Below are 27,748 nucleotides of genomic sequence, written 5' to 3' on the forward strand. Positions count from 1 at the left end.
CCCTGAATGTTCTTCCGCGCAGGATCGCAGTTCCCTCCGCTCCTCCTCCTTTGTTATTTTGTATCCGCGGCGCGGGACCACTTCTCAGGTTTCCAACCAAGACTGGTCAACTGCAGGTCCGATTGGCTGTGGCAGGAAAAGGAGCAAGAGGCTTCACCAAATCACAAACCTAGGGTTTTCATTTCACTTGGTCTCCTCCCTAGAATCCTGGCAACAGATGTGCGTAGTTTCTCTTCGAGGAAGCCTTGCCTGGGGTTGCTATGGAGATAGGACGCTGCAACTTGCGGAGCCGCTAGTGCCCAGAAATCGCTTAGCCGACCTCAGCAAAGCGGCTACCCTGCCTTTCTATATCTGCATTCCCCCTTCATCCAGAACTTCGTTTTTCTTGACTCCTTCCATGGAAGATTTGACATCCCCGAAGCAAGACAAAGAAAACCAGGAACTGGGAGAAGCAAGGCGGCCATGGGAAGAAATAGCAGGTTCTTCCCAAGATCCCGAGTCTGGGTTATCTGAGCCCCTGGAATCGGAGCAGTGGCTGGAAACTGGACCCCAACCGAGAAGCAGCCCTCCGCAGAGCCCGCAGTCTAGAGCCAGCCCTCCTCTGGATGAAGTCAGGGGATCGGGTGCACCATCTCCACCTTCGGCTCCGGAGGCTTCTTTCATTCCTTTCACGCTGGCTCTGGCTGGACAGCAACTTGCGGCTCCGTGGCAGTCAGACAGAACCACGGATGTGAATCCCAAAGCTGAGACACCTCGCTCCCACCATTTGGAACAATCTGATCAAGGAGAATCGACTGCTCCTCAAACATGCCAATCAGAGGGAGACACTTTTAAACAGTCTCAGCAAACCGAACGTCACCTCTATGGACCAGAAGATGTGAGCAATAACAACTCTAAACAAAAAGAGCTGAGATTTAACATCTTTCAGGAGGAGGACTCAAACAGTAACTATGAACTGGATCACACTGAGTCTGGGGTCTCTGAAGGGGCCCCCAGCCTGCTTGAGATTGCCGTTCAGAGTGCTAAGGCTTACCTGCTGAAGACCAGCAGCAAATCTGGCTTAAATCTGTAAATCTTAAAGGGAAAAAGGAGGGGGCAGTTGGCAAGGAAAAGGGGGTGTATATTTGTGTGAGAGTGTCTTTCTGTGGGTGAATGGAAACATATTTGAAAAGTCTGCATGAGTAGGAGAGTTAGTGGCTTAATAACTCTTTGCAACACAGAACTCAAAATAGGTCTTTGGTGGGGATTCTTTTAACTTCTTTAAAGACCCTTGGCACACAGAAATAAAACCTAGGAATTACGGAATCTTGGGTTTAAAAGAGATCATGAAGATAGTGAAGTCGGAGCATCTCTCCAAGGGTGCTTATAAAAAGCAATTGTCTGCTAGTGATAGGGAGTTCATGGCGTCTCATCTGGGCATCCTGGTGCTTGTCTGGCTTGCTTTTGAGCTATCCCCTGTCCCCGCCCGAGGCCAGTGTGGGGGTGACCCACTATCTCAGGCACCCAGAACTGATCTGATTTGAGCACTGGGTGTTCTGCATTCTAAAAAAACCCTCAGTCTGGGGCAAACTAGAATTGATCACAATAATTTTCATACAATAATTAGTTTTAATTTTAAAACTAGTATTTAATGTTAGAAATCTTCCACAAAACCTGAGATTGACAATTCAAAATATTATTTCTAAAGTCCTGTTTTAAACTACAGTTTACTAAGCTTCAATGATGTGATTTATACTCAGTAGTGGATTCTACTTGAATTTGTTATATAAACTTATTGTCATAATTCTCTGGGTTAGATAATAAGCATGAATTTATAAATTGTGTTAAAATCCCAGAGAAGCTCATTATAAATACTTGAGAGTTCACTAACAATTTAAAACTGAACACAAAATATGAAAACAGAAGAATTTTCTTCACTGAATTATTTTGTAACTGATATTACTTTAAATATCTAAATTTTATTTTTTTTCCAAATGCTAAGTCTCTGAGGTCAAAAATTAATATATTCTAGAATATTCACTATTATCTTCTAAGTACTTTACAGCCTGCCTTTAAAAACTGCTCAGTAAAAACAAAAACAAAAACAAAAACAAAAAAAACTGCTCTGTAACAGATGACTTTAACACTCTTATATGCATATCTTATTTGACAGCCATGAAAAATATTTTTTTGTTGTAATTGAAAGTCTTTTATTAAAATACAAGATCTGATATTGGTTTTACTCTGTTGAATAAAAAGTCTACAGAAAGAATTACTTCCTCATTTTCTGCCATTCTATTAAAACAAATTACTAAAACTTCCAAATTAAAAGCTATAACTATGGATTAAAATCTAATATATTTTATATTTTGATACAGAGGCATTTTCAGGTTTGGAATTCTTAAAAAATACTGACAATATCTTGCTGGAAGAACTATAAATAAAGCAAATGCAGACATTATATTAAAATCTGAAAAATAAAATGAAAACTTGGACTTGGAGCCCTCCATTTAATGGCATGTATGGCCTCTATTGGAGCAAATCAAGAAATCTAGTTGCTGTAGTATTTTTTCTTTTAGTAAGTTAAATATTCATATCACATTGGAGGCATTTCCTAAGGGAAGTTCTAGGGTAGGTTCTTTGTGGCAGTGATGCAGTTACTGTATTTCTCCACTTAAAATTTATGAAGGCTTTGAGTTGTTGAAGTTTCCTAGAAACCAACTAATTGAGTCTGCATGTAATGCTTCTTCAAAAGCTGTTTGACATGCATATTATCTGGAATTTTCTCTTTTCTGGTAGATATGATCATCTTTCTGATATGCTAACTAAGGTCTTAGATGAGCGTCCTGAAAATGCTGTGGACATCATTGAAAGTATCAGCCAAGATGTGAAGATGGCACATTTTAGGAAAAAATTAGATACACTCCAAAATGAGAATGAGATGCTTCCAATATATGAAACAGCAGAGAAGCAAAAGGCTCTTTTTCTCCAGGGAAATTTGGAAGGAGTCGACCAAGAACTGGAAGATGAAATAGTAAGTCATGGCTATCAATTTGAATAGTTTGATTCTAGGGTTTTATTTGAGATGAGTGGGTGTGGCTTGAAATTCTTATGGACTATCTTACATAGTTTCCTAAATAGTGTTTGCAAACTCATTTTGCACCATTAATTTCCTTGTTTAGAGTTTCTTATTTTTCACATTGCGTTTAGTATTTCATAGGCTTGGTTGTTCGTTATATGTATGTGGGGTTGAGCTCCTTGATATCAGAGGAAATGATTCCTTTATCTTTTATACTCTCCAAAGTACCTGGTATAAATGTGGGTCTAAAGCTGTTTCTTATTAAATATTTATTGATGAATGAATTAACATCAGATAGTTAAAAGCTGGGCTTTAAAACAAGTTGCCTATCTGCCCCTTTAATTAACTAGAGCAACTGGAAGTATCTCTAATGTTATTTGGATTCTTTTCCAAGGTGACTTCCTCATATTACGTCTTGATATTGTGCATATTACATCAATGGGGTATCATACAAGAGGAGAGGGATAAAATATTTCTTTTAATCACTCTATAGTGATTAAAATCCAATTTTCAACAAAGTGTTGAAAATATTTACAGAGAAAGTTGGTGTCAGAGATAGAAAGCTATCATGAAAGAATAAAATTAGTTGTACCACAGGAATTTTTGCTCCAAATATTTTAAAAATAGCATCAAGTATTGTTTCCTGAATGCCCGCATGCTTGTAATTTATACTACTGAGTGATTTATACTATACATCTACTGAGCTTCCATGTTGTGTTACCACTAAGACCACTTAAAATCTGTCTGTATACTTGCAAATTTGATGTTTGGTGTAAGATATTTTCGGAAACCAGTGGAAAGTTCAGTCAAGAAAAACATAGGAGGGTAAGGATCTAGACAGCAGATTAATCTCTAGGGCTCCACAACCTTTGTGGGGAGACCAACCTGACACAGAGGGATACAGAGTACTCAGAAGGAGCAGGTGATATCTTGAAGAAACCTTCACAAAGTCACATAATTAGAAGTGTGTATATTTCTTTTCCTTTTATAAACAAGATAGAACAAAAAAATCATCAGAATCATTTCAGCAAAAGATTTTTCTACCATTGTGGCAAGTTAAAAAATATATATAATGAAATGGAAGACACTTTAAAACCTGTTGAGTTTTTGGTTTTTTTCAATCTGTTTTTTTCAATTTAGTAACACCTCAGACATGGAGCAGTCTTATTTCCAGGATCATCTTCCTCTTTGAGGGTAGAGGCTCTCTGGGTCTGGCAGGCTGCTGCTTCCCATCTTGGGACTGGATACAAAACTGGCTGGGAAACCTGATCATGGACTCCCAGTTAGAATTAGACATCTCCCTTCCCTGTAAAGTCTAGAAGCACCAAAATGCTTCTAGAAAGGGGGAAAGGGCAAAATGGTGAAGGGGAGTAGGAGATACAGGCTTCCAGTTTTGAAATGAATGCCACAGAAATGAAAGACACAGCATAGGGAATACAGTCAATGATATTGTAATGCTGTCATATGGTGACAGATGGTAGCTACACCTGTGGTGAGCACAGCACATGCATAAACTTGTCCAATCACTATGGGTACACCTGAAACAAATGTAACGTTGTGTGTCCACTACAGTCAAGTAAAAAACAAAAACAAAAACAAAAACAAAAACAAAAACAAAAAAAAGAAAAGAAAAGAAAAAAGAAAAAGAGAAAGGAAAAAAAATACTGAGGGGTGCAACAAATGCCAAACACGAAAGAGATGAGGATTGTAAACAGTCATTGTGCTTATTTTGACACCAACATTATAATATAAACAAGAGCAGATCACTTTTAACAACAGAAAAGTGCTCTCAATTTCTCTATCTTCAAGGTCTAAAATTTGTCTAAATTTATTTAAAATTTGTAAGTGATCCCTATCCTACTTAAGGTTAATCTCTACTTTCTCACAGATGTTTTCTTAGCGTTCACTTGAGACTTTGCTTTTTCACTTCTATTTCCCTTATAGAAACATTTTTTTATTTTCTTCCTTATGGTAAATCCAAAAGCATTTATTATAAGTAGGGGCAAACACCTGATTAAATTATGTTTTCAAGAGAAGTCATGTATGAGCACTTACTTTATTATATCTTCCTTTTATCCTATAAATTACCCTATATAGAGGGTCATATTGATTTTTATTCATTCTGTATTTTATCATATGTACATAATATTTATTACTAAGAAAACTATGGTAATATGTACAAACATATATATACTTTCTTTAAATATGTATAGGGAGTTAGATTATATTTTATTATGGCCACTTAAATATTTTTTATAAAAAGATGTTCAATTTTTATTATTCATAATAGCTATTAAATTATCCTTAAGATACACACATACAACAAGGCAACTATTATATTGGTAAGTATAAGACACAATAGTAGAAGTTACATTTTTGGGTAATGAGAGAAAAATTGGAATACAGGAATTATTAGATCTAAACCTTTCAAGAAATGTCAAAGACATCATGGAGAGATGTAGAGCTAATACCAAGATGTTGAAAAAGGAAAAAGGAAGCAAGCAGTTTCTAACATTAACCACAGTGTTTCTATCCCTAGGCAGAAAACTCTCTCCCAAATGTAATGGAGTCAGCTTTTTATTTCGAACAAGCTGGAGTTGGTTTGGGCACAGATGAGACTTATCGCATATTTCTTGCCCTCAAGCAGCTTACTGACACCCATCCAATCCAAAGATGCCGCTTCTGGGGCAAGATCTTGGGTCTGGAAATGAATTATATTGTAGCTGAAGTAGAATTCCGTGAGGGAGAAGATGAAGAAGACGTAGAAGACGAAGATGTAACTGAAGAGAGGGATGATGGAGACAGCGACGCTGAGGAAAATGACGAAGATGAATTACCAAGGACATTTTACAAGACCCCACAGGTTATACCAAAAGAGGAAAATAGAACGGGGGCCAACAAATACGTGTATTTTGTGTGCAATGAACCAGGAGGACCATGGGTGAAGTTACCATCGGTTACACCTACACAAATTGTTACTGCAAGAAAGATCAAGAAATTTTTCACTGGGCGTTTAGAGACTCCCATTGTAAGCTACCCACCTTTCCCAGGAAATGAGAGCAATTACTTACGAGCACAAATTGCCAGAATTTCAGCAGGGACCCACGTCAGCCCTCTGGGTTTCTATCAATTTGGTGAAGAGGAAGGAGAGGAGGAGGAAGAGGTAGAAGGCCGGCGAGATAGCTTTGAAGAAAACCCAGATTTTGAAGGCATCCAAGTGATCGATCTCGTGGAATCCCTTTCCAATTGGGTTCATCATGTGCAACACATTCTCTCTCAGGTAGGGGTTTTTCAGTTCTCAATCTATCAGCCAATCAGCAAATTTTTATTAAATTCTCTCTACAATGCACAGATATATACAAAACAAAGTTCTTCAGATCCTAGACAAAGAAAGCATTGAAAAATCAAAAGTGCAGAGGACTATGAAATTGCCAAGTCATGGAGACCTGGGATCTTTGAACAAATGTTTATTTCCAAAAAGAAATAAAATCAGTATTTCTATGGAGAATTTGACAAGTTATGTGAGGATTTAGATTAATGTGTGTTGTGAAATTGCATTTTATATGTTAACTATAGATAGGTGCATTCCTATTTTGGGAACAGTTCTTTTATTCTATTTCTATAATAATACATGGAGCTTTTATACCAAGACAAATAAACTATTATAACAAAAACGAAAACAGGTAGTGCTGTATAGCATTTATTTTGCACCCCTTCTGCCAGGTACTCTTAATAGCACTTAATCGAATCGGTATTATCTCATGTAATCCTCACAACTGCATGGAAGACTAATATTATCTTGATTTTACAGATGGGGAAATCGAGGCAGAAAGCTTAGAAAACTCGAAAAAGGGAATATAGCCAATAGGAAACAGAGTCACATGTGAATGGGCAGAATGGATCTTCTTCATCACCCGCTATCCTGCCACATCTGCGGGTAGAAAATCATTACACTTTGATCTACGGAAGAGGGACTCTTCTGTGTCTCTGGATGAGGGTTACTCAAATGAGAAATAACTCCAAACCTAACTTTCTTATCACATTTAAAGATTTGTTTTTGCTACTAATAATAGTACCTTACCGCTTTCCCATAAATTATTTGTTACAAATTAATAAAGTGCATTATTTTTTTCTACTAAGGTTTTGCTGATTTCAAAATATAACTGTTCTGTAACTCTAGGAAGTTGGCAAATTTATGAAATAAATTATACCATTTTTTGCTCAAAATAAGCTAGATCAAAAACCTCGTACTTGGGATGTTGAATGCATAAGTGATTGATGAAATTCCCATACAGTAGGACTTCCTGCAAATAATCGCTTTAATCCAAACAAATAGTCCAATATTTTAAGGTCCTCATTAGATTATTAAATCTTGCGATATTCATTTCCAGGGTCGCTGTAATTGGTTCAATCCCATACAAAAAAGTGAGGAGGAGGAGGAGGAGGAGGAAGATGAAGAAAAAGAAGAAGGAAAAGGAGAAGAGCTTGAGTATATGGAACAGGAAGTGGGGCCTCCTCTTTTGACACCAATCTCTGAAGATACAGGTAGTTTTACACAAGCTACATAATATATGCCATGTATATTATATAGATATTATGTGTATATAATACATACAGTAGATATACTGTAGGGTATTTTTCATGTACATATGCTATACTATATATAGTATACATATATGCTATAGTTTTTATGCTTGTACGTATAATATACTGTATATATTATATGGTTAATAAATGGGAGTCGGAAACCTATTAAAAGTGAACGGGAGCCAAAATTTCATCCCCTTTCCCTTTCATGTGTTTTGGGAGAGTGGGAAAGGAGAATATAGCTGGCCTCATCAGCAACTTTCTCAGACAGAGGGTGAAGGAGTGATGCTGGGAAGAAAAGTAAATTGGCTGCAGCTCTTATTGGAAATGCTGACAGCTGTCCTGTGTATCATTCTTGTCTTGCATTCTGCAGACCATAATCTAAAGCCATAAACACGTAAAATAATTATGTGTTGTTTTTTTTAAGATAGATTTATTTATTTATTTATTTATTTGACAGATCACAAGTAGACAGAGAGGCAGGCAGAGAGAGAGGAAGGGAAGCAGGCTCCCTGCTGAGCAGAGAACCCATGTGGGGCTTGATCCCAGGACTCTGGGATCATGATCTGAGCTGAAGGCAGAGGCTTTAACCCACTGAGCCACCCAGGCGCCCCTAGTTATGTGGTTTTTTAACCACATAGGTATTGTGGGTTTTTTAAGTCCTCTCTTGTCCTCCTAGACTTGTTTCTTCCTATTCAGTTTTGGAGAAGTTTTGCTTGTAATCTTTGTTCTCTTTCATAATAATAATTTGATCTTTTATTTGGTCATTAAATAATATCCTCTCTACCACATAGTTCTCCTCTCCCTTAATAAAACTTTTCTGTTGCCCAGATGGACACACCCATGCACACATACATGCATATAAATAATCAAATTTTGTTGTTCCACAGGGTTCATAAATTATCCTTCTGACTTTATGTTAAGCTGCTGATGCTTGATTTTTCTTTATATGTCAAATTTGTGTGTTTTAGGATTTGTAAAAAGAAGTCTGATACATAGTATATCCTTGTCTATACAGGAGTTAAGCTTTTGAATTTCTCTTTGGTTTGCAGAAATCCAGAATATACCACCTTGGACAACACGGCTGTCCTCAACTCTCATTCCTCAATATGCTATTGCCGTCCTTAGATCCAACCTTTGGCCTGGAGCATATGCCTTTTCCAATGGCAAGTAAGTATACAAAGCCATTATCAGGATTATTTAAGTGCTGGAAATTATAATTATCACTGGAATGTTCTGTTCTGTTTTTTTTTTTTCTTTTTTCCCTCCCTTACCTGCTTCCCCAGGTGAAGCACAAGCCTGGGTGAGGCAGTTAGAGTAATCCCAGAGTAAGAGACAAGGCTGCCCTGGGTGGTTGTTCAGGGCAGCCACTCACAATAACCTGGAGTGAGGTCCCAGACCAGGATGGGAGGGGAAAAAAGAGTATGGGCAGTCTACCCAGATTAAGGAGTTGGGGGAGAGATACCTAGGAAGGACCAGCCCATGAGCCAGAAGTCATGTTCAGCACTTGTACTTACATCTTCTCCATGAGTTCCTATCACTACTCTGGGGAGAGATGTCCCCCATTTCACAGCTTAGGAAATGGGGCTGAGATAAAGAGAGAGCAAGAGGCTGGAGGCAGATGATAAAGTCCCCAGATTTCACAGTGGGTAAAATGTCACTGCCTAGGACAAGCTTCTTCCTGTTGCCGAGTTGACCACTCTCAGGGAACCTATGTCACCACAAGATAAGTTGTTTTCTCACTGGACCAGTTTTCCAGTGATGTGTTTTTGGAGCCAAGTCTGGTGCCAGGAATGCTAAGGAAGGAGGAAGGCGGGTAACTCATCTTGGCATGTCAGGTGTGTGTGCTGTAAGGTTCAGTCAAACAACATTTATATTACATAGTGAAGCATCAAATTTAGAATACTAGAGTAACTCAGACTTCTGTCCTAATATGGTTTTTATTCTGATTATTTGAGCAATAGACTTACTTATTTTCTAGGATTAATGGAGGTAGTTCTATGCAGTGTTTAGTTTGAATCTCACATAATTTTTCTTGGCTATCTTGATAAAAGGTAATTTAAAGTATGTATTATTTAAGCTATCACTTTCAAGAGAATTAGGATCAAGAGGATACTCGATGTCCTTTTATCCTTCACCCAGAACATACACTTCCATTTGTCTTATGCTTCCATTTCTCATCTAAGAACCCCAGTGTCAGAAGCTCAGCTAAGCTGGAGAGAGAGCTGAGCTGCCAAATGTGAGAGTTGCCATTATAGCCACAAGCCAAAAGTGAGTTGAGCTTTTGATCATTTACTATGACAATATAAGGAGGAGAAAACTCTGACTGCTCCTGTCCCATTTTCCTTCCTGGAATGGCACACTGATGGAAGGTCATCTCACTGAGGAGTCCCCAAATATCAGACTTCTGCAGTTTTATGGCCAGGAGGGTCCAGGAAGCTGGCAGAGGGTAGTGGGGAAGGGCTATAAGTGAAAAGCACTGAGTACTGAGAGTAGGGAGAAGTGTCTTTAAGGTATCCCCCTTCTGAAACTCCATAAGGAGGCCTTGGCAGAGGCACCTGAAGACCTCTGCTGAAGGCCTCCGATAAGACCTAGAATGAAGGCAGCTGTGCCAGGAACTCAGCTATGCGAAGAGCATGGCAGGCTGGATGGGTCAGAGTCCTTGACTAGAACCTTCCTTAGAGACTGCAATGCACTGGCTGGGCATCAAGTATGACACAGTGACAGCAGTTTTCCTGTGACACCTTCCAGGTAAAGCCTGACAACTGTGTATATGTGGGCCCGAAAAACCACACACAGGTTTGTAATCAATCAGAAGCACCGTCTGCCATACCAATAATTTGCTAAATTGGCAACATTTTAGCTCTTCCTAATGCTGAAGAGTAACTGTTTAAATTAGTTGTTTTGTTTTTTCTGAAAATAGCAATTAAATGATTAAAGATGGTGGTCTAGGTGTAGCGTACATGTTGACAGTTTGGCGCACCTCTTAGCCAGCTTAAACAGTTTGGATCACAGTAGTGTGTCCTGTAGTAAAAGAATCATCGAGGGCTCTTTCATCCCTAGCACTTAAAATGTAGTGTTTTGAAATTATAGGACCATAACACTGGGAGTGATCAGCTTTTACAGAAGAGAAGGATCAATTTTTCTTACTGAAAAATGATATAATGATCATCAACTTTCTTTTCAAATTTTATAGAAAGTTTGAAAATTTCTACATAGGCTGGGGTCATAAATATAGTCCGGACAACTACACACCCCCAGCTCCACCACCAGTTTACCAAGAATACCCCAGCGGGGCCGAAATTACAGAAATGGATGATCCTAGTGTGCAAGAAGAGCAGGCTTTCCGAGCCGCGAGGGAAGCAGCTGCTCTTCCTGTTGAAGAAATGGGAGAAACTGAGGAAGATGAAGATGAGGACGATGATTCTGACCAAGAATAGTATCAGCCCAGCCTTGTGTGAGACTGGTACACATATACTGTGTGTGGACTCTTGATTTTACATATATAGTATATAGTACAGAATTACATAAAATTGGCAACTATTCATGTACAAAATGTTATTCCTTGAAAATGTCCAGTTTGAGGGGCGCCTGGGTGGCTCAGTGGGTTAGAGCCTCTGCCTTCGGCTCGGGTCGTGATCCCGGGGTCCTGGGATCGAGCCCCGCATCGGGCTCTCTGCTCCGTGGAGAGCCTGCTTCCTCCTCTCTCTCTGCCTGCCTCTCTGCCTATTTGTGATCTCTCTCTGTCAAATAAATGAATAAAATGTTAAAAAAAAAAAAAAGAAAATGTCCAGTTTGGAATTTCATATGTTCAACTACTAATATGTACCTCTAGAAAGACGTTCAATGGAATTTTCAGAGGCTAAACAACATGTTCCTGTTCTGTTGGCTACAGCTAATAGAATAATGTGCATTCTTAAAAAAAAGAAGTCTTAGGTTTAATTTCTAATATAGCAAACCTGGAAAGATATAATCCACAAAATCTTCTTAGGGACTTGAATATTTGTCAGCAGGTACTGGACCAAAATTATTGATAGTCCCTCAATCAGAGCATGTATTTTTAACCAGTCTGTGAAGCTGTACACAAATACTGTGTATGTATGTGTGTGGGAGAGCTTGTTTTTTGTTTTGCTGGGGAGAGGATTTATAATTCTATCACCTGCTCAGAGACTGCGAGCACTCAAAATTTTGACACTTTCGTCTTTTTTTTTTTTTTTAAGATTTTATTTATTTGACAGAGAGAATGAGCACAACTAGGGGAAGAACGCGGAGGGAGAGAAGCAGGCTCGCCGCCAAGTGGGGAGCCGGACACTGGATGCGGGCCTGGCTGGGATCATGACCTGAGCCGAACGCAGATGCTTAACAACTGAGCCACCCAGGTGTCCCTCCTTGTTACTTCTTAAAAAATGTTCTCAATCCTGGAATCCAATACTGCATCTGGCTCTTTGCTCTGCAGGAGCCTGTTTCTCCCTCTGCCTGCAGCTCCCCCTGCTTGTGTTCTCTCTGACAAATAAATAAATAAAACTGAAAAAAAAAAAAAAAAGTTCTCAGTCTGACTCCTTTATCCTACAGAAATTGGTTTGATCTGATTAGGGAAAAATGATCTGCACAGAGATGGCTAGCTGGGATATCCAAAGACTTCAGACCACTATTTTTCTACTACCATTTCTCTAAAACTAGTTATCTCCATTCATTAAAAAGGGTTTTTTTTTTTTAAGGCCTCTATGTGTCAGGCACTCTGAAACTACTATTAAAAAGTAGGCATTGCTCCTGAATCCATTCAAGGAGCGAAATATGAAAAGGGAAATAGAAAATCAGAACAGTTTGCAACTTAGCAGGTATTGTGATATAAATGTCACAGGGTACCATAATACAGGGTTTCCCACAGTCTGTGGCATACCAATTTAAAAATAAAAATTCTCATCCAATGCCACTATTTTGTGAAATAAAGTTATCACAGCAATTCTGATTTCTGTAATTATCTTGTCACAGACTGGCAGTTCTCAGATCACTGATCAATCTATCTATACTTTGAAAAAGACTGCTATCAAATACTTAGAAGTTGCATTTAATCCAGACATGAGCCTTGCAGAAAGCATTTCCAAGAGGTAGAGAACTATGGGGAGATGGGTCAGAGGCAGCATCAACTGTTTTTTGGCAAAGGACTTTAGGCTGGAAGGAGTAGAACTTTGAGGGTGGTGAGAGATGAGCCTGAAGAGGTAAGCAGGGCCCAGGTTTTGTGGAATGTCTGGACGTTATCCAGTAATGAAGCAATGAAGGCTCAACTAGGAAGTCACAAAATCACATCTGTATTTCAAAACATTTGGCCTATTTGTGGAAGACTGACTGACACAGGATCAAGACAGGGAGACCAGTTAGGAGATTATTATATTATCTAGATAAAAGGTAATGATGGCACAAAACAAGATAAAGTAGAAATCTGTAAAGTAGATCTAAAGTAGAAACAAGATAACATAGGTTACCTGTCTGAGAGATAGTGTATTAGGAAAGATGATTTCCAGAATTTTCCAATTGGCAGTATTATTCACTCTTGGAGTGCAGCTTTTACTATTTGATGGAATAGCTAATATTTATAAAACCTTATTCAAGTATGTTCTTTTTTCATCGTGTTGCTTTTTGTTGTTGTTGTATAATATCCATTTCCTTATCTACCCTAATTTCCTTTCAAGAAACTGCCTCTATCCCATGGCATAGTCTCATGCCAATCAGATGTGGCCTTTCTAGAATCTGAATTTTTTTTTTAAAGATTTTATTTATTTGACAGACAGATCACAAGTAGGCAGAGAGGCAGGCAGAGAGAGAGGAGGAAGCAGGCTCCCCACCGAAGCAGAGAGCCCGATGCGGGGCTCAATCCCAGGACTCTGGGATCATGACCTGAGCCAAAGGCAGGGGCTTTAAGGTGAGCCACCCAGGCGCCCTAGAATCTGAATTTTGAACAGAGACAACTGACTTGGCTCCTAACCAGATAGTTCCACTATAAATCAGACCACATTCTAGCCTCCAGAATCGCCTTTGTTCCAGAACAGTTTCCTAGTTACCTGTGTATTCTCTGAGCTTCTGATGATCTTTCAATGAATTCCCTTCTGCTCAAATTGGCCAAAGTAGGATCCTTGCTTGCAACCCTACTTGACACATCCAACATGAATCTGAAAGTTTGCTTCCTACAGGACATGTGAAACATAGGTTCCAATTCACAATTGCATGGGTAGGAGTATAAATATTTAACAAAAGCAAAACCTCTTTTTTAGAACTATACCTGTTAAATATTAAGGTAATTTCTAAGTGATGAGGAGGGAATTTCATTATATACGTTTTATAACAAAAGAAAGCAGAATGCTCAAATGTAAGAGCTTGGAAGTAAGACAGCCTGGGTTCATACCCTTGATTACAATCATTTTCTTGGGTGAATTATAAACTTTGCAGAGCTGCAGCTTCCTTCCAGGACTAACAAAATCTGTCTCACAGAATTGAAGATTACACTAATTAAAAATGGAAAAATACTAGGATACCTAACAGAAGGACCCAATAAATATTACATAGAACTACTACACAAAACCAGTTTCTAACACATATGAGGAATATGAGGATATGAGGAAACACAGAACTCATAATGCAAACAAAATAGTTTATTGAAATAGTTACTAAACAGTGAGGTACTTGAGGTATGATTTAGATGTTTTAGACATTAAATTATAAATTGAGTATTTAAAGAATTTAGGTTCATAGCTGTATTAGGGACTTCAATATCTGAATTTGGAAAATAAAGTAAAATTCCATGATCATTGAAATGCTTAATTCTTCAAGGAATCTTCTCAGCTGTGAAGACTTGAGAAGCTTGTCTCCTGGCCTTGAAAAGGAATTTTAAAGAACTGTTAATTTTAAGAAGTCCATTATTTAGAATTTATATTAATTATCTAATATAAAAAATCTAGAAAATTTTTTGAAGATAATGAAAATTCCTTAAGAAAAATTACAACTTCAAACTTAAGAAAATTAGAAATAAACTTTTTTTTTTTTTTTTTTTTTTTTTTTTAAGTAGACTCCTCACCCAGAGTGGAGCACGATGTGGGGCTTGAACTTTGGACCCTGAGATCAAGACCTGTGTGAGAGCGAGTCAGATGCTTAACTGAGCCACCCAGGCACCCCAGAAACAAACATTTTTAAAGCCAAACCAAAAAAGAAAAAGAAAAAAAAAAGAAATTAAAATACCAGGTGAAGACAAAACAGAAAAAAGTAAAAAGAAAACTCTATGTTTTAAGGAATAATGAGTCAAAGTAAAAATGATGGTTCACAGTCAGAAAGAGACATGTATAAACACAGAGGAGAGAGAGAGGACTGTGAACAGAGAACCTTTAAGAAAATTATTTCCTTCATTATGGCCTTAAAATTTTCACTTTTAAAGACTTAGAGAGAGAGAGAGGGCATGCACAAGAAGGGGGAAGAGGGAGCCACCCAGGCACCCCAGAAATAAACATTTTTAAAGCCAAACCAAAAAAGAAAAAGAAAAAAAAAAAGAAATTAAACAAAATACCAGGTGAAGACAAAACAGAAAAAAGTAAAAAGAAAATTCTATGTTTTAAGGAATAATGAGTCAAAGTAAAATGATGGCTCACAGTCAGAAAGAGGTATGTATAAACACAGAGGAGAGAGAGAGGGCTGTGAACAGAGAACCTTTAAGAAAATTATTTCCTTCATTATGGCCTTAAAAATTTCACTTTTAAAGACTGGGGGGGTGGCGTGCACAAGAAGGGGGAAGAGGGAGGGGAACAAGCAGACTCCCCACTGAGCAGGGAGCCTGAGGAAGGGGAGGGGAGGGTGGCTGGATCCTAGGACCCTGAGATCATGATCTGAGCTGAAGGCAGATGCTTAACTGTCCGAGATACCCACGTGCCCCTAAAAGACTTTTAAACATTTCTTCCATTTTCACAACTTGTGTTTACAAGTCAAGACATATTATACCAAGCTAATTTAAAACAAAGTTAAATCAAGTTAAGAGTACAAGGATTACATAATGGAAAACAAAGAATGCAGTGATACAATTTAACTACAACATGTCAACACATAAAAAGAACTGAGGAGAATGGCTATTAAATAGGTTTGTATCCATTACAACTGAACTGTATTAGGAGATACCTTCCAGCATAAATCCTTTCACCTAAACAAGTGTTCCAAAATCTGTAACAGTTTGGAATTATTAGATACTCAAAATATATTTATGGTAGAAATGTATTATGGTAATTATAGGAAAGCTGCCAGGATGAAAACAGTTTTGTGAAAACCGATTCCTCTCCTTGAGTAAGAGCTGCATGATTATTAAAATATAATTAATTAACTCCAAATATGAGGAACAAAACACAAAATGCAGTTACAAATATCTACATTTTACGATACTTTAAAATACCAAATTTGTTCTGAAATTCCTACAATTAAAATTATAGTTATCACTTGGGAGGAAAAAGATATTTTAAAATGAGATATAAGAAAACCACCACCCTGAAATAAAAAGTAAAGTCATTAATGCGCCCTTAGTTACAGACGCCAGTTTCTATCTGGTGATATGCAGATCAGTCAATACATCAGTATTTGCTGAATTCCTATAATGTATAAAAGCATTGTTAAAAATGGCAGAATAACTATAAGACACAGTGATTTAAAAAAAAAAAAAAAGGAAAAAACAAAACCCTGAGCTTGCAAGTGATATACGAAAACAATATTAACTGATGATTTTTCGTTTTTCAAAATATACTGTCCTATCTTTCCAATAAAAGTGAATTGTTCACATATAAGCTTACTTAGCAAACATGAAATGATGAGACTTTGTATCCTCCCAGAAGAAGCAATATAGAGGACGCTGGATGTAGATGGACTGAACTGGAATCCTGCCTCATATAACTTAGCAGCTGCATGACTTTAGAAATATAACAACTTTTCGAGCTTAGGTATCCTCATTTGTAAAATAGTGTCTACACTATGGGGTAGATTATATTAGTTAAGATCTGTGTAAAATTATGATGCCTAATACAAAGCAAGCATTATAAAGTACTACTTTATTAATATTACAATTATAATCACTAATCATATTGTTATTTCTTCTCTCTCTGGCGGTATTATACAGTTAGTCAAGTCCTGATTTTTTTGGTTAAAGACACAGCTACCCTCCATGACTCAAAAAAAAAAAAAAAAAAGTACAGTAGCATATTACATTTTTAGTATTCTACTAACACCAATGTCTCAGTTTCCAAAACCAGAAAGTTAACAACTAAAATGTTCAGCTAGGCTCCATGATAATATTTAATCTCACCTATGCTCTGCTGATGAACATTTATAACTACTAAAACTAACCTCTAACAAACAAAAGCAGACTCTTAATTATAGAGAACAGATAGCTACCAGAGGGGAGGTAAGTTCAGGGATGGGTAAACGAGGTGAAGGGGATTAAGAGAACCCTTAACTGAGTAATGTATAGAATTGTTGAATCACTACATTGTATACCTGAAACCAATATAATATTGTATGTTAACAACACTGGAATTAAAATAAAAATACAGGGACGCTTGGGTGGCTCAGTTGATTAAGTGCGTGCCTTTGGCACAGGTCATGCATGATCTCAGGGTCCTGGGATCAAGTCCCATATTAGGCTCCTTGCTCAGTGGGGAGCCTGCTTCTCCCTCTGCTTGGCGCTCCTCTGGCTTGTGCTCTCTCTTTGACAAATAAATAAATAAAATCTTTAAAAATAAAATAAAATAAAAATATAGGGGCACATATATTTTTATATGCCATATTATTTTAGTTTTCTCTTCCTAATCCCTTGATCTTTCTTATCCAAAGGCAACTGCCTTCCACTTGGGTCATGATCCCAGGATCCTGGGATCGAGCCCTACTTGGGGCTCCCTGCCCAACAGGGAGCCGACTTCTTCCTCTCCCTCCCCCTGCTTATGTGTGCACGCATGCTCTCTTGAATAAATAAAATCTTTTAAAAAATAAAATTAAAATATAAGTCTTTTTAAAAGTAATAAATAAATAAAATTACTCTCTAACTTTGTGCAGCCAAATTAATGATAGGGTGCAAAAATGAATGTGATTTTGGCATTTATACACAACAAAGAAACCTTTAAGATGTAATTAACTGAAGAACTTCTGAAACAATCTTCACCTTTATAGTCCAAGTTGTAAGGCTGAAAAGATGAACTCTAGTTCTCTCTCTCATTTCAAGTGATTTTAGAGCTTTTTCTTGTAATCCTATTACTCTTACTCTTCATAAACGCTCCTCTCTAGTCCTCTCTTTTCTTCTCAGAGGGAAACAAATCATGTGGAGTAGTCTGGTAGGGAAGTTTCTTAAGATACTGAGAACTGTATTTTCTAGAATTGATATGACATTATATAACTTCAGTTTATACCAAGTGGAGGGTTTTCTATACCTAGAAATTCTTCTGAATGTACCAGTCACCACTTAACTGTAAAGGATAAAGAGGCAACTGTATGAAGTTAAATTCTAGAACTGTGTTGTATATCCAGTAACTGCAGATGTGTAAGATAGAGCCACAATAATTATAAGAATCATACTTAATAAACCATAATTATTAAGACCAATACGCATTAGGTCTCCTGGGATTGAGTTAGGTTTTCTTACCACATATGTTGCCATTTTTCATCATTTGCCTGGCATTAACAATTACATTATATAAGATTAAACATTTTTATGAAGCTGAGTAAAGTATTTGAAAGTCATTAGGTAGCATTTGAAATTTAAAGATGTCCACTCCAGAAATTAAATGATACAAAACCAAAATAATGCAGAATGAGATACAAAGGGATAACACTGATTTTAACTAAAAATCTTAAACTTATAAGTTCAACTTGTTCAAGCTTCACATAATCAAATATGTAGATACTTACAACTTTCTCCTCTGAAGAAAGGACACCCTCTACTGCCACTATCTGGTATTGCTTATGTTTTAAATTTCCCACAAATTTCCGAAGTTGCTTGAGATTGCTAGCCTCCATGTCTTGCTTTAACAGTTTCTGCATTTCTCGAGAAGGACATCCAGGATCAAATATTAGTAAACATAATGTTCGGTTTTTTCTCTCTTCAATTCCAACAACTGTGCGACTATGACCTATCAAAAAAAAAAAAAAAAAAGAAAGAAACAGCTATATATGTGTGTGTCCTATCTATTGCTATACATATAGACATGTTACTGAACATACACACACACAGTATATATATTCTCTGCAGTATGTGCACATGTGTGTATAGAATAGAAATACAGTCAGTCTCTCTAACAGGTACTCTTTCTCTGAAGACATAATAGTTTTAGTTCTATTTCCTAGCCTTCAGTTTTCATTTACTCAATTTTTCTTTTCTTAAAAGTTTCATTACAAAAAACTCTGTGTCTACTGTGCCATATTATTTTAGTTTTCCCTTCCTAATCCCTTGATCTTTCTTATCCAAATTATCTCACAAGAAAGCATTTGAAAATTACCTACCACAGAACAAAAACTCTCATGAATCCAAAAGGTTAACAAAAGTAAATTTATATATACTAGAATTTCAATGGAAAGGGCTTAACTTTTACAGCTTGTATTCCTAAATGATGAAACTCCCAACATTTACTTCTCCTATTTCTGTTGCTTCAAATCATCCATTCAACAAAATTTATCAAGTGTCCATGTGCCAGGTACTATTCCAAGCAGTTAGCTATACAGAAGCAAATAAAACAAACATTCCTGCCTTCATGGAGTTTTCACTCTAAAAGGAAGGAATATAAACAAAGTAAATAAATAAGCATATTATTATGTTAGAAGCAAAAAAATAAAGCAGGGAAGAGAAACAGAAAATGCCAGCGGTGAGGGGTGGATAACAAGATGGAATTTCAAATAAGGTGATCAAGGAAGGCCTCACTGAAGTCTTAGGTGAAGACCTAAACAAGTAAGGGATGAACAAGACAGAAGAGTGAACTGGGTGGCCCTGAAATAATATAAGGGATAGCACCCTTCAATACCCAGGAAGGTACCAATCATAAGGACAATGTAGCTCTGAAAATCAGACTAATGTCACAATACTCTCCTCTTCCCTACTACCTGAATCTTAAAAGAGCAAAAGTCAATTAGTTTTCCTGTAAAGGTATAAGCTATACTTATTATCTATGAGTTATACCAACCTTGATGCTGAAGATAGATTGGAGGTTTAGATGTACACATTACTTTTGGACTCCCTTCTCGGTCTGAAGAATAATAGTTCAATATCCATTCAAATAAACGAGGATGTGTACCCAAAGGACCAGTTGACTTATGAAAATCAACTATGTGGCACCTATAAAAAAATTAACAAAATGGACTGTTTGTAGAAGAGTTTTTAAAACTTTCACCAATGGAGTCATCAAATACAAAGAAATTTTAATTTACAACTAATTTTATCTCATCAGTATTTTCTTAAGAAGAAAATAAATATAAGTTCCATTATGTATCCAGAAAAATGTCATTTTATGACGAAATAATTATTTAAATAATTTCATAATAAGACTGATCACTGATCTAAAAGTTACATTTTCTGACACACATAATCCCCGTGAACAGTAAATAAGGACCATACTTGGTTTTTAAAAGTCATCTACATGTAATGTGAGACACAACTTTCATTCTAAATTCTCTAAACCTGATGATCAATTAGAAGCTGACTTCTAATTTTAATTCCGCAATAGCCATTCACATCTATCAAAAATATCCTGAGTATTTTTCCTGTTGGCTCTCACAAATTCCAATAACAGACAAGAAAAGAATACCTACAAAGATCTCAAAAAACCCTGTATGGACATCCATCTATACATCTATCTATCTGCTACTTGGCACTAGACTACAGTGGTATTCCTTCCACAGCAGGAAGTCAACCTTGAATAAATGAAATTATTTTAACCAGAAGCACTATTGACAGTTCTCAGCAACTATTTTTAAAAGGTCAGGTATAAGCAAGGGGCGCCTAGGTGGCTCTGTGAGTTAGCATTCTAACACTTGATTTCTGCTCAGGTCATGCTCTCAGGGTTCTGGGATCAAGCCCCATGTCAGGCTCCCTGCTGAGTAAGGAGTCTGCTTGAGATTCTCTCTCTCCCTCTGCCCTTCCCCCAACCTGTGTGTGTATGCTCTTTCTCTCTCATAAAAAAATAAAATCTTAAAAAAAAATAAAAATAAAAGCTCAGTTATAAGCAATAGCAATTAAAAAGTTTTTCTTTCACTTTAAAGTATAGGACAGATATCCTGTCCTTCCTTGTCTCTCTTGACAAAAAAAGTCTCCCAATACACTAAAATTATAATGGTTGCTATCCTTAGCCTCAGCAAATTTAGTGTTGAGGCTAACTTTCAACTGATTACTATTGAGTTTTATTTTTTTAATTTTAATTTTAAGATTTTATATATTCATTTGTCAGAGAGAGAGACAGAGAGCGTGCACACAAGCAGGGGTAGCAGCAGACAGAGGGAGAAGCAGGCGCCCCGCTGAGCAAGGAGCCCAATGTGGGACTCGATCCTAGACTGCGGGATCATGACCTAAGCCAAAGGCAGACGTCCAACCGAGCCACCCAGGTGTCCCTACTACAGAGTTTTAAACACTGAAATGAACTTCTGAATAAATTTTTTAAAAAGCAGGTACCTTTCAGGTTAGAAATTGACTGCATATTTAGATTTAGAATCTGAATAGTACCCTACAACTATAAGTCAGAGAGTGAAATAAAGACCAACAAGTAGTAAACAAATTCAGAGCACAGTATTAAAGAGGATTTACTAAAAAATTAAACTGTTTCAAGCACCAACAGAAAAAGCTGGATATTACCAGGTATTTTAGACAGATATTTTCCTTTCCTTAAATATTATTTGAAAACTCAGTATATGATATATAGATGTAATCTGAAAATGTGAACAGACTGGCAAGAAGAAAAGAAGAAATAGTAAAGTTAGAAGACATTAAAAGTCCTTTTGATTGAAATAATTCAAGAAAATTATTAAACAAGGTTTTCCTATTTGTTTTCTTTTAAAGATTTTATTTATTTTGAGAAAGAGAGCACGAGTGGAGGAAGGTGGAGGGGCAGAAGAGAGAGAGAATCTCAAGCTGAGACTCCACACTGAGCAGGGAGCCCCATGTGGGGCTCAATCTCACAACTGTGAGATCATGACCTGAGCTGAAATCCAGAGTCGGACGCTTAACCAACTGAGCCACCCAAGCACCTCCAAAGTTTACCTATTTAAAACTCAAGAAATAGTTTTACCTCTGAACCTAATCAATTATGTGATAAAAATGATATAAAACAAATATAAAGGAAAACAGAGCCATGAAGCTTAAAGGCAAACTTTCCCTTAAAAATGATCAAAAGCATCTATCTCCGTTCCCTCTTGAAAGCCCAACATCATCATACTGAAGGAGAAAATGATTCAAACAGCCAAAGACAAAGAGAATGGAGACAGCCCAAAATGTCCTGTATTTTTGGGAAATGAAAAGCAGAAAAGGAAACATAAAAGTGAATGGAAAAAACAGACAATTGTCTTAAAATCCCAGAGATGCTGGAAGCTCAGAGGCACTAGTCATTGGGGAGAGTAGCAATGGGGCTATAATGTTAAAGGAATTGAAAACTTGCATAAGAAAGGCAAATTACTGCTTAACTAACCCACTCCATCAATGCAGGAGCTCCAGGCAGGAGAGTGGAGAACTCTTCTCTAAATGGCCCCAAGAAAAGATCTCTTCCTATATTAAAATTTTTGGAGTTCCCCAAACAAATAGCAAGCTTCCACCCAAACTCTATAAATGGAGTCCGCTTATCTGCAAGCTCCAAGTAATCCTATAGGACCGCTGATCTTTTAGTGCTTCATCCTCACTCTAGGAATGGACAACTAGGACTTAAAAAAGAAGAAAGACTTCAAAATGCAAAAGACTAAAATAAATAGATGTGAAAACAAATTAACATTGAAAAAACCCACAAAACGCAAGGAACAGAAAGAAAGAAAATGTTGGGAAAAAATTTGCAACCATAACAGACTATGATGCTGTGAAATTACCCCTTAAAATTAAAAACATGATTGCTGGAAAGAGTCAAGATGGCGGAGAAGTAGCAGGCTGAGACTACTTCAGGTAGCGGGAAATCAGCTAGAGAGCTTATCTAAAGATTGCAAACACCTACAAATCCAATGGGAGATCGAAGAGAAGAAGATCAGCAATTCTAGAAACAGAAAATCAACCACTTTCTGAAAGGTAGGACTGGCGGAAAAGTGAATCCAAAGCAACGAGAAGATAGATCGCAGGGGGAGGGGCCGGCTCCCGGCAAGTGGCGGAGCAACAGAGCACAAAATCAGGACTTTTAAAAGTCTGTTCCCATCGCTCCAGAGGCTTAACTGGGGTGAAGCCCACGCGGGGTCAGCATGGCCTCAGGTCCAGCATGGCCTCAGGTCACAGAAGGATGGGGGGTGTCTGAGTGTCACAGAGCTTACAGGTATTAGAACGGGGAAGCTGGCTACAGAGACAGAGCCAAGGAGTGAGCTCACAGCTCGGGGTTACCTTGAACCGGTCGCAGGCTCGGTCAGCTTGGAGCGCGGCCGGAGGCCAGGGTGACGGGAGTAATTGGGCGCTGTTCTCTGAGGGCGCACTGAGGAATGGGGCCCCGGGCTCTCGGCTTCTCCGGGCCGGAGACTGGGAGGCCGCCATCTTCATTCCCGTCCTCTGGAACTCTACAGAAAGCGCTCAGGGAAGCGGATTACTCAGCACGGCCCCTGGTAAGGGCGGTGCAACTCCACCGGGGGCAAAGACACTTGAGAATCACTACAACAGGCCCCTCCCCCAGAAGATCAACAAGAAATCCAGCCAGGACCAAGTTCACCTACCCAGGAGTGCAGTTTCAATACCAAGGAGAGCAGCGGAATTCCAGAGGAGGAGAAAGCAAAGCACTGAGCTCATGGCTTTCTCCCCATGATTCTTTAGCCTTACAGTTAATTTAATTTTTTTTCTTTTTCAATTTTTCTCTCTTCTTCTGATAAATTTTTTTAACTTTTACCCTTTTCTTTTTTAAAGTTTTTTAACTAGTTTATCTAATATATACATATTTTTTTCCTTTTTATATTTTTTCTTTATTCGTTTTCTTCTTTTGATTCTTTTTTCTTTTTCTTTCTGAACCTCTTTTTATCCCCTTTCTCCCCCCTCACGATTTGGGATCTCTTCTGATTTGGTTAAAGCATATTTTCCTGTGGTTCTTGCCACCCTTTTAGTATTTTACTTGCTCCTTCATATACTCTTATCTGGACAAAATGACAAGGCAGAAAAACTCACCACAAAAAAAAGAACAAGAGGCAGTACCCCAAAGGCTAGGGACCTAATCAATACAGACATTGGTAATATGTCTGATCTAGAGTTCAGAATGATGATTCTCAAGGTTTTAGCTGGGCTCGAAAAAGGCATGGAAGATATTAGAGAAACCCTCTCGGGAGATATAAAAGCCCTTTCTGGAGAAATAAAAGAACTAAAATCTAACCAAGTTGAAATCAAAAAGCTAGTATGAGGTGCAATCAAAAATGGAGGCTCTCACTGCTAGGATAAATGAGGAAGAAGAAAGAATTAGCGATATAGAAGACCAAATGACAGAGAATAAAGAAGCTAAGCAAAAGAGGGACAAACAACTACTGGACCACGAGGGCAGAATTCGAGAGATAAGTGACATCATAAGACGAAACCACATTAGAATAATTGGGATTCCAGAAGAAGAAAGAGAGAGGGGAGCAGAAGGTATATTGGAGAGAATTATTGGAAAGAATTTCCCCAATATGGCAAAGGGAACAAGCATCAAAATCCAGGAGGTTCAGAGAACCCCCCTCAAAATCAATAAGAATAGGTCCACACCCCGTCACCTAATAGTAAAATTTACAAGAATAGTGACAAAGAGAAAATCCTGAAAGCAGCCCGGGAAAAGAAGTCTGTAACATACAATGGTAAAAATATTAGATTGGCAGCAGACTTATCCACAGAGACCTGGCAGGCCAGAAAGAGCTGGCATGATATATTCAGAGCATTAAACGAGAAAAACATGCAGCCAAGAATACTATATCCAGCTAGGCTATCATTGAAAATAGGAGGAGAGATTAAAAGCTTCCAGGACAAACAAAAACTGAGAGAATTTGCAAACACCAAACCAGCTCTACAGGAAATATTGAAAGGGGTCCTCTAAGCAAAAAGAGACCCTAAAAGTAGTAGATCAGAAAGGAACAGAGGCAATATACAATAACAGTCACCTTACAGGCAATACAATGGCACTAACTTCATATCTCTCAATAGTTGCCCTGAATGTTAATGGGCTAAATGCCCCAATCAAAAGACACAGGGTATCAGAATGGATAAAAAAACAAAACCCATCTATATGTTGCCTACAAGAAACTCATTTTAAACCCGAAGACACCTCCAGATTTAAGGTGAGGGGGTGGAAAAGAATTTACCATGCTAATGGACATCAGAAGAAAGCAGGAGTGGCAATCCTTATATCAGATCAATTAGATTTTAAGCCAAAGACTATAATAAGAGATGAGGAAGGACACTATATCGTACTCAAAGGATCTGTCCGACAAGAAGATCTAACAATTTTAAATATCTATGCCCCCAATGTGGGAGCAGCCAACTATATAAACCAATTAATAACAAAATCAAAGAAACACATCAACCATAATACAATAATAGTAGGGGACTTTAACACTCCCCTCACTGAAATGGACAGATCACCCAAGCAAAAGATCAACCAGGAAATAAAGGCCTTAAATGACACACTGGACCAGATGGACATCACAGATATATTCAGAACATTTCATCCCAAAGCAACAGAATACACATTCTTCTCTAGTGCCCATGGAACATTCTCCAGAATAGATCACATCCTTGGTCCTAAATCAGGTCTCAACTGGTATCAAAAGATTGGGATCACTCCCTGCATATTTTCAGACCACAACGCTCTGAAGCTAGAACTCAATCACAAGAGGAAATTTGGAAAGAACCCAAATACATGGAGACTAAACAGCATCCTTCTAAAGAATGAATGGGTCAACCAGGAAATTAAAGAAGAATTGAAAAAATTCATAGAAACAAATGATAATGAGAACACAATGGTTCAAAATCTGTAGCACACAACAAAGGCAGTCCTGAGAGGAAAATATATAGCGGTACAAGCCTTTCTCAAGAAACAAGAAAGGTGTCAGGTACACAACCTAACCCTACACCTAAAGGAGCTGGAGAAAGAACAAGAAAGAAACCCTAAACCCAGCAGGAGAAGAGAAATCATAAAGATCAGAGCTGAAATCAATGAAACAGAAACAAAAAACAATAGAACAAATCAATGAAACTAGGAGCTGGATCTTTGAAAGAATGAGTAAGATTGATAAACCCTTGGCCAGACTTATCAAAAAGAAAAGAGAAAGGACCCAAATAAATAAAATCGTGAATGAGAGAGGAGAGATCACAACTAACACCAAAGAAATACAGACAATTATAAGAACATACTATGAGCAACTCTACGCCAACAAATTTGTCAATCTGGAAGAAATGGATGCATTCCTAGAGGCATATAAACTACCACAACTGAACCAGAAAGAAACAGAAAGCCTGAACAGACCCATAAACAGTAAGGAGATTGAAACAGTCATCAAAAATCTCCAAACAAACAAAAGCCCAGGGCCAGACAGCTTCCCAGGGGAATTCTACCAAACATTTAAAGAAGAACTAATTCCTATTCTCCTGAAACTGTTCCAAAAAATAGAAATGGAAGGAAAACTTCCAAACTCATTTTATGAGGCCAGCATCACCTTGATCCCAAAACCAGACAAGGATCCCATCAAAAAAGAGAACTACAGACCAATATCCTTGATGAACACAGATGCAAAAATTCTCACCAAAATACTAGCCAATAGGATTCAACAGTACATTAAAAGGATTATTCACCACGACCAAGTAGGATTTATTCTAGGGCTGCAAGGTTGGTTCAACATCCGCAAATCAATCAATGTGATACAACACATTAAAAGAAAGAACAAAAACCATATGATACTCTCCATAGATGCTGAAAAAGCATTTGATAAAGTACAGTATCCCTTCCTGATCAAAACTCTTCAAAGTGTAGGGATAGAGGGCACATACCTCAATATTATCAAAGCCATCTATGAAAAACCCACCTCAAATATCATTCTCAATGGAGAAAAACTGAAAGCTTTTCCGCTAAGGTCAGGAACACGGCAGGGATGTCCATTATCACCACTGCTATTCAACATAGTACTAGAAGTCCTAGCCTCAGCAATCAGACAACAAAAGGAAATTAAAGGCATCCATATCGGCAAAGAAGAAGTCAAACTATCACTCTTCGCAGATGGTAAGATACTATATGTGGAAAACCCAAAGACTCTACTCCAAAACTGCTAGAACTGGTACAGGAATTCAGTAAAGTGTCAGGATATAAAATCAATGCACAGAAATCAGTTGCATTTCTATACACCAACAACAGGACAGAAGAAAGAGAAATTAAGGAATCAATCCCATTTACAACTGCACCCAAAACTATAAGATACCTAGGAATAAACCTAACCAAAGAGGCTAAGAATCTATACTCAGAAAACTATAAAGTACTCATGAAAGAAATTGAGGAAGACACAAAGAAATGGAAAAATGTTCCATGCTCCTGGATTGGAAGAATAAATATTGTGAAAATGTCTATGCTACCTAAAGCAATCTACACATTTAATGCAATTGCTATCAAAGCACCATCCATTTTTTTTCAAAGAAATGGAACAAATAATCCTAAAATTTATATGGAACCAGAAAAGACCTCGAATAGCCAAAGGAATATTGAAAAAGAAAGCCAAAGTTGGTGGCATCACAATCCTGGACTTCAAGCTCTATTACAAAGCTGTCATCATCAAGACAGCATGGTACTGGCACAAATACAGACACATAGATCAATGGAACAGAATAGAGAGCCCAGAAATAGACCCTCAACTCTATGGTCAACTAATCTTTGACAAAGCAGGAAAGAATGTCCAATGGAAAAAAGACAGCCTCTTCAATAAATGGTGTTGGGAAAATTG

At 37.7% G+C, this 27,748-nt stretch overlaps 2 protein-coding genes across 3 annotated transcripts in view; one reads left to right on the forward strand and one right to left on the reverse strand.

Moving 5' to 3' along the window:
- The first annotated feature begins 232 nt into the window (after positions 1 to 232).
- RSPH4A (radial spoke head component 4A) lies at positions 233 to 11,212 on the forward strand. Of its 2 annotated transcripts, XM_032862371.1 has the most exons (6): positions 233 to 1,068; positions 2,779 to 3,013; positions 5,598 to 6,338; positions 7,450 to 7,603; positions 8,698 to 8,815; positions 10,842 to 11,212. In XM_032862371.1, the coding sequence occupies exons 1-6, from the start codon at positions 398 to 400 to the stop codon at positions 11,083 to 11,085; spliced, it is 2,163 nt and encodes a 720-aa protein (XP_032718262.1). In that variant the 5' UTR covers positions 233 to 397; the 3' UTR covers positions 11,086 to 11,212. The 2 variants fall into 2 exon arrangements, with proteins under 2 accessions (XP_032718262.1, XP_032718263.1); XM_032862372.1 differs by lacking the exon at positions 7,450 to 7,603 and having other exon boundaries at positions 10,842 to 10,973.
- Positions 11,213 to 14,274: 3,062 nt separating this feature from the next.
- The window catches only part of ZUP1 (zinc finger containing ubiquitin peptidase 1), a 37,950-nt gene continuing 24,476 nt past the window's right edge, over positions 14,275 to 27,748 (reverse strand). Inside the window, exons 7-9 of the mRNA XM_032861961.1 lie at positions 19,828 to 19,979; positions 18,563 to 18,783; positions 14,275 to 14,513 (exon numbers count right to left, since the gene is read on the reverse strand). Of these exons, the coding sequence (XP_032717852.1) occupies positions 14,466 to 14,513; positions 18,563 to 18,783; positions 19,828 to 19,979 (421 nt within the window). The 3' untranslated portion in view covers positions 14,275 to 14,465. The remainder of the gene's footprint in view (positions 14,514 to 18,562; positions 18,784 to 19,827; positions 19,980 to 27,748) is intronic.

Source organism: Lontra canadensis, unplaced genomic scaffold, assembly GCF_010015895.1.
Source record: "Lontra canadensis isolate GAN:19392208 unplaced genomic scaffold, GSC_riverotter_1.0 scaffold23, whole genome shotgun sequence".
Classification (NCBI taxonomy): domain Eukaryota; kingdom Metazoa; phylum Chordata; class Mammalia; order Carnivora; family Mustelidae; genus Lontra; species Lontra canadensis.

Coding starts and splice junctions, on each gene's coding strand:
- RSPH4A (XM_032862371.1), top strand. CDS start 398: ATGGAAGATTTGACATCCCCGAAGCAAGACAAAGAAAACCAGGAACTG. Junction 1,069..2,778: donor AGCAAATCTGGCTTAAATCT/GTAAATCTTAAA, acceptor CTTTTCTGGTAG/ATATGATCATCTTTCTGATA. Junction 6,339..7,449: donor TGCAACACATTCTCTCTCAG/GTAGGGGTTTTT, acceptor ATTCATTTCCAG/GGTCGCTGTAATTGGTTCAA.